We start from the raw sequence: 7,500 nt of genomic DNA, 5'->3' as shown, positions 1-7,500 counted from the left end.
GAAATGACATGCATATCGCCGACCTACAAACGGACTACCTAAACCCTGTGGTGAAGGGACCCCCAGCGTCCCAAATTCCTGCGACTATCCCGATCTGCAATGTCCTGGTGGTGCCACCTTGCCCCCACTTCCTAAATATTCAGAGTGATCTCCAAGTGCCTTTTATTATATCCGTCTTCTGATCTGTACTGGTCATTTGAATTTTCTTCCAGTAAATTTTTTTCCACTTAATTATTGTTGGTTACAAGGTCTTATTAAGGGTGAAAAAAAGGTCTGACATGATTTGTCTTGATTCCAGCCTTTACATCTGCAAAATCTACATTTCAATAAGGATTTGTAGACTTTTGAAATGCACAGTGTATGCTATATATCCTGATATAATAATACTGGAATATACTGGTTTTAATGTTTGTCCATATCTCTTCATTTTATATTAGTGTTTTGTGTCCACATCTCAATTCATGTTAAATGGTTTGGTTTCCGGGTTTCAAGGTTTATTTGTCAAATGCCCCGAACAACACAGCATTATCCTGCACAATGACATTCTTGTGACATGGCACCCGACAACTACGTAGTGAGAATTAAGAAGAAAATATGAGCAAAAATACAGACAGACCCCCTGAAAAGTATCATAATAAAATAAAGCTAAAATATACATAACACTGTACCCAAGCAGCAGTTAAAAATAAAAAGAGTACTGTAAACTAGCAGCAATCTGGGTAGTAGTATTGAATATTATAGATATGGCAAGTATGGCAGTAACATACAGTGTAAAACTAGCAGCAATTGGTGGAGTTGTTGAATATTATAGATACATATGAGTGTAACAAGCTTATGAATTACGTAGTGAGAATTTAAGGTGAAAAGTTTATACACAGCAAAAATATACATAACACTGTACATAGCAGCAGTTTAAAGAGTACTATAAACTGGCAGCAATATTGGTAGTGGTATTGAATATTGTAGATACAGCAAGTATGGCCGTAATATAAATTAAAATGTAAACTAGCATACATTTCAGAAATGTATGCTAGTTTTTGTAATTTTGTAAACTAGCATAAAAAAAAAATTTGGGTGGGGGACTATGAACACTATGGTAGCAGTATTGAGTATTATAGATACATTTGAGTGTAATATGCTTATAAAAGAGGCCCATTAAAAGTACCTGAAAGGACATCAGAGCATCTGGAAAGTTTGTGTGTGATCAGTATGATCATGGATCAGTGTTACTGGTCGAGGAGCCAGGTGGCCTGAGGGAAAAAAACTGTGAGTCTGGAAGTGCCCTGATGCTCCAGTAGCTTCTACCAGATGGCAGCAGTGTGAACAGATCATAGCCTGAGTGGCTGTGATCTTTGATGATGTTTCATGTATCGTGTATGGTAGCTGCCTCGCACGGAGAGAACAACAGTGTTGAAAGCAGAGCTGAAGTCCATGAACAGCATCATCACGTATGTGTTGCCTTTTTCCAGGTGGGAGAGGGCGGTGTGTGTCGTCAGTAGATCTAGAAAGGTGTCTGAGGTGTCAGGAAGGGTGGTGCAGAAGTGAGTTCTGACCAGCCACTCAAAGCACTTCATGATGGTGGAGGTCAGTGTTACAGGGTGGTATTCATTCAGGCAGGTGATGGAAGGTTTTTTCGGTACAGGGAAGATGGTTGTCTGTTTGAAGCAGGAGGGGACTACAGAAAGAGACAGGGAGAGGTTGAATATGGAGGTGAAAACCTCTGCTAGTTGGTCAGCGCATCCCCTGAGGACATGGCCTGGAATGCCATCTAGCCCTGGTGACTTCTTAGGGTTCTCTCTTTTAGAAATCTCAAAGAAGGAATGGTGTTGCAAACGCACTGGTTAGTCCACATGCTGTATCTCTTTATTTAATCAGTGAGGTTAGTGTCTGTATCTCTTTATTTTATATGACGAGTTAGTGTCTGTATCTTTTTATTTTATCAGAGGGGTTAGTGTCTGTATCTCTTTATTTTATCTGAGGTGTTAGTGTCTGTATCTTTTTATTTTATCAGAGAGGTTAGTGTCTGTATCTCTTTATTTTATCTGAAGGGTTAGTGTCTGTATCTCTTTATTTTAGCGGAGAGGTTAGTGTCTATATCTCTTTTTTTATCGAAGCAGTTAGCGTCAATATATCTTCATTTTATCTGAGGGGTTAGTGTCTGTATCTCTTTATTTTATCTGAGAGGTTAGTGTCTGTACCTCTTTATTTTATCAGAGAGGTTAGTTTCTGTATCTCTTTATTTTATCTGAGGTGTTAGTGCCTGTATTTCTTTATTTTATCAGAGGGGTTAGTGTCTGTACCTCTTTATTTTATCTGAAAGGTTAGTGTCTGTACCTCTTTATTTTATCTGAGAGGATAGTGTCTGTATGTCTTTATTTTATCTGAGGTGTTAGTGTTTGTATCTTTTTATTTTATCTGAGAGGTTAGTGTCTGTATCTCTTTATTTTATCTGAAAGGTTAGTGTCTGTATTTCTTTTTTTTTATCGGAGAGGTTAGTGTCTATATCTCTTTTTTTATCGGAGCAGTTAGCGTCAATATATCTTCATTTTATCTGAGGGGTTAGTGTCTGTATCTCTTTATTTTATCTGAGGTGTTAGTGTCTGTACCTCTTTATTTTATCAGAGAGGTTAGTGTCTGTATCTCTTTATTTTATCTGAGGTGTTAGTGCCTGTATTTCTTTATTTTATCAGAGGGGTTAGTGTCTGTACCTCTTTATTTTATCTGAGAGGATAGTGTCTGTATGTCTTTATTTTATCTGAGGTGTTAGTGTTTGTATCTTTTTATTTTATCTGAGAGGTTAGTGTCTGTATCTCTTTATTTTATCTGAGAGGTTAGTGTTTGTATCTCTTTTTTTATCTGACGAGTTAGTGTCTGTATCTCTTTATTTTATCTGAGAGGTTAGTGTCTGTATCTCTTTTATCTGAGGTGTTAGTGTCTATATCTCTTTATTTTATAAGAGAGGTTAGTGTCTGTACCTCTTTATTTTATCTGAAAGGTTAGTGTCTGTATCTCTTTATTTTATCTGAGGGGTTAGTGTCTGTATCTCTTTATTTTATCTGAGGGGTTATTGTCTGTATCTCTATATTTTATCTGAGGTGTTATTGTCTGTATCTCTTTATTTTATCTGAGGGGTTATTGTCTGTATCTCTATTTTATCTTAGAGGTTAGTGTCCACAACTCTTTTATTATCGGAGCCGTTAGTATCTATATCTCTTCATTTTATCTGAGAGGTTAGTGTCTGTATCTTGTTATTTTATCTGAGGGGTCAGTTTCAATCTCTCCTTTTTTATTGGAGCAGTTAGTGTCTATATCAAATCAATTCACTAGGTGCTTTATTCGCATGCATGGATGGTTGCCACTGTTGCCAAAGCGAACATGTTTAGGTAGCTATAGTGATACAGTACATAAATAAATACAATGAAACTATAAAAGCACAATCAAAATAAATGAATGCTGTATACCAAATAAAATTGACAGTTTTACAGAGAATATACATATTCATTTGTATACATGAATATACAAATAAATAACAATAATCAGACATCTACAGTGAGGGAAAAAAGTATTTTATTCCCTGCTGATTTTTTACGTTTGCCCACTGACAAAGAAATTATCAGTCTATAATTTTAATAGTAGGTTTATTTGAACAGTGAGAGACAGAATAACAACAAAAGAATCCAGAAAAACGCATGTCAAAAATGTTATGAATTGATTTGCATTTTAATGAGTGAAACAAGTATTCAACCCCTCTGCAAAACATGACTTAGTACTTGGTGGCAAAACCCTTATAGTTAGGTTTTGCCACCAAGTGTCACTCCAGGACCTTAATGTGCTTCTTCTTGAGCCACTCTTTTGTTGCCTTGGTCGTGTGTTTTGGGTTATTGTCATGCTGGAATACCCACCCACGACTAATGTTCAATGCCCTGGCTGAGGGAAGTAGGTTCTCATCCAAGATTTGACAGTACATGGCCCCGTCCATCGTCCTTTTAATGTGGTGTGGTCCTGTCCCCTTAGCAGAAAAACACCCCCAAAGCATAATGTTTCCACCTCCATGTTTCACAGTGGGGATGATGTTCTTGGGGTCATAGGCAGCATTCCTCCTCCTCCAAACACGGCGAGGTGAGTTGATACCATAGACCTCGATTTTGGTCTCATCTGACCACAACACTTTTACCAAGTTCTCCCCTTGACAGTTCTTTTGTGTTTCTTCAATTTGCGAATAATCGCACCAACTGTAGTCACCTTCTCACCAAGCTGCTTGGCAAGGGTCTTGTAGCCCATTCCAGCCTTGTGTAGGTCTACAATCTTGTCCCTGACATCCTTGGACAGCTCTTGGCCTTGGTGGAGAGTTTGGAATCTGATTGATTGATTGCTTCTGTGGACATGTGTCTTTTATACAGGTAACAAGCTAAGATTAGGAGCACTACCTCGTTACCTGTATAAAGGACATCTGGGAGCCAGAAGTCTTTCTGATTGAGAGGGGATCAAATACTTATTTCCCTCATTAAAATGCAAATCAATTTATAAATACTGCTTGGTCTATTGTTTCCATACTTTCACCCAAGAGAATGCACATTTTCTCCTCAGCAGATAGTTCCATAAAACTAGCAATAACTTCTTTAAATTTCAATAAATAGATATCTCTAATTGACTCATACGTAGAGGAGTAGAGGAGGAAGTGCTGTTCATTTTCAACTTCTCTTGAATCACAGTGTTTACAAAATCTCTCTTCTCTGACCACCCATGTTTTTTTAAGCCGTCCTGTCTCTATAGCCAGGCTATGATCCCTGAGTCCTGTCTCTATAGCCAGGCTATGATCACTGAGTCCTGTCTCTATAGCCAGGCTATGATCACTGAGTCCTGTCTCTATAGCCAGGCTATGGTCACTGAGTCCTGTCTCTATAGCCAGGCTATGATCCCTGAGTCCTGTCTCTATAGCCAGGCTATGATCACTGAGTTCTGTCTCTATAGCCAGGCTATGATCACTGAGTCCTGTCTCTATAGCCAGGCTATGATCCCTGAGTCCTGTCTCTATAGCCAGGCTATGGTCACTGAGTCCTGTCTCTATAGCCAGGCTATGGTCACTGAGTCCTGTCTCTATAGCCAGGCTATGGTCACTGAGACCTGTCTCTATAGCCAGGCTATGATCACTGAGTCCTGTCTCTATAGCCAGGCTATGATCACTGAGTCCTGTCTCTATAGCCAGGCTATGGTTACTGATTCTGTACATCTTTCTTTTTTATATTATTTGATGTGTATGAGGGGTTGTGCTGACTTTATATCTCTATTTAGAAATTGGTAACATTGAAGTTTTTGATTACTTTAATTTCATTTTGCCAGTGGTTTGTGTAAGCATTCTGGAAAGAGGTTTTAATTTCTTTAAGTTTTGTTACTGAAGGTCTAATATTTGGATTTAGCTGATGCTTCTGGGCCAACTGCTTTAAAGGGTCACTCTCAGGCTTGTTGTGTTTGTACATAAAGGCCCTTTGATAATATTCTGGATCACATTGTGTTAGGTGAATCCAAAATGTAGTGGCTCTTTTCTCAATATTGAGTGCTAAGGGGAATCTCCTGAGTTCTGCCCTACATCCTAAGTTAGAGGAATTTCTGTGAACACCAAGGATATTTTTACAAAATTCCAAGTGTAACATTTCACTTGTGCTTTTGTCCCAAGATGTATCATTTAAATTGTTAAGGGGTCCTCAGATTTCGCTGCCATACAAAAGGATTGGAGATATGACAGAGTCAAATAATTTCAGCCAAATTCCAATTGGGGGATTGAGTTTATATGTTGTCTTTCTAATTGCAAAATATGCTCTGCGTGCTTAGAGAGAGTTAACGACTTTATGGCCATGTCAAAACACCCTGATTAACTTATAGTCAGACCAAGGTCAGTATAACAGGGAATCTATTTTATATGAGGGGTTAGTGTCCATATATCTTTATTTATCTGATGGGTTTGTGTCCATTTCTCTTAGTTATACATGAGGGGTTAGTGTCCATATATCTTTATTTTATCTAATGGGTTAGTGTCCATATCTCTTTATTTTATCTAATGGGTTAGTGTCCATATCTCTTTATTTTATCTAATGGGTTAGTGTCCATATCTCTTTATTTTATCTGGAGGTTCGTGACTATTTGTCTGGTAACCCAGAAAACACATGTATCAGAGAAAAAGAGGGAAAGAGAACAGAGAGAACAGAGAGGGCGAGGTTAGATAAACAAGAGAGAGGGGTAGGTGATGATGATAGACTCAGAGGAATACAGCCAGCCAACACTGCACTCTTTACATAACATAAACAGACGCACAAACACACGTACTGAGCCATCCCGCGATCTCCATCAGCTAGAAGGATTATCTCAACAGCTGTTGTGACATCACCATAGGATGGACCATCCTGTTCTGGCAACATTCTATGATCCTCCTCGCGCCTATTCAGACCCCAAGGCTGCAACAAAATCGTTTCGGTGTTACGGTGATCTCCCTAGACGTCATCTTGCCAGCGTGACGACACACACGGTTGTAGTTACCGTGCGAGGCGCCGCGCCCCCTTCGGCCCCAATCAGGAAGTGAATTTGAGGAAAATAGAGAAACGAGAGGCAGAGAATGACATAGAGGGGGGAGGTGGGAGAGGACGAGAGTCAGTCCGAAGGAGGGAAATATACTGTTCGGGATCCTAACGGAACGCCAACCGTCCCTTGCGAGTCGTGAGAAGCACGTAGGACCACCACAATGCTTATTAAGGAATTGTAAGTACCATCGCTGTGTCTGTTTTCTCTGTGAGCTTTACCATCCGCACGGCAGCGCTGCTGACATTGTGGCCAACGGCTACACAGAGAAAGGGAGGGATAGAAGAGGGAAGAGAGAAACTGGGAGAGAGGTGGGGGGAGAGAGAGAGAGAGGTATTACAGGCGCGCGTCGCGTTGGCTGGTACTGACATCCCTGACTTTGACGGTCTCAGCTAGCATTTCATTTGGAAAAAAACTTAACTAAATTGTAATTTATTTTTTGGTCATTATAGCAAATGTTTTATATCCCGTTTATACGGTGTTATTAAAATCCAATCCGTCAGCAGCCGGCTCGGCGCCGCGGTGCCCTTCACTTAGGCTTTAGTAACGGCCTGCCACCGTTTATTATAAGAAATGACGCGGTTTCGTTAGGTATCGGTGTTAGGGAACGAGAATAAGCCAAACCAGAAACGTATGGTAACGGTAGTGACAGGGAACCCGTTGGTTGTTAACGTTTTAGGGACCAGAGGACTGGAGCAAACGTGCGTGCCACAGCGTCGGTCCTCTCCTCGCGCCACCGTAGTGTTATTGATGCGCGCGGTGAAGGTGAAACTACAGAAATAGCTTTCTGCTAGCTAGCGGAGGTATGGAGGACCGAGGAATGTAGTCAGTGTGTAGAGCTGGAGAGATGGAGCGTCTGAGGAAGAACATCAAACCGTTGTACCGACGTCCCTCTATTCCCGGGGGAATTCCAGCAGTCAGTCATTTTCC

The 7,500-nt window shown here is 40.1% G+C and overlaps 1 protein-coding gene across 1 annotated transcript in view; it reads left to right on the top strand.

Annotated features, from left to right (window-relative positions):
• The first annotated feature begins 6,340 nt into the window (after positions 1 to 6,340).
• pitpnab (phosphatidylinositol transfer protein, alpha b) overlaps positions 6,341 to 7,500 on the top strand; it is a 32,321-nt gene continuing 31,161 nt past the window's right edge. The window contains exon 1 of the mRNA XM_013131742.4: positions 6,341 to 6,750. Within this exon, the coding sequence (XP_012987196.2) occupies positions 6,734 to 6,750 (17 nt within the window). The 5' untranslated portion in view covers positions 6,341 to 6,733. The remainder of the gene's footprint in view (positions 6,751 to 7,500) is intronic.

This window comes from Esox lucius, chromosome 7 (genome assembly GCF_011004845.1).
Source record: "Esox lucius isolate fEsoLuc1 chromosome 7, fEsoLuc1.pri, whole genome shotgun sequence".
In the NCBI taxonomy this organism is placed as follows: domain Eukaryota; kingdom Metazoa; phylum Chordata; class Actinopteri; order Esociformes; family Esocidae; genus Esox; species Esox lucius.
This window is presented reverse-complemented; position numbering and strand designations above follow the sequence as displayed.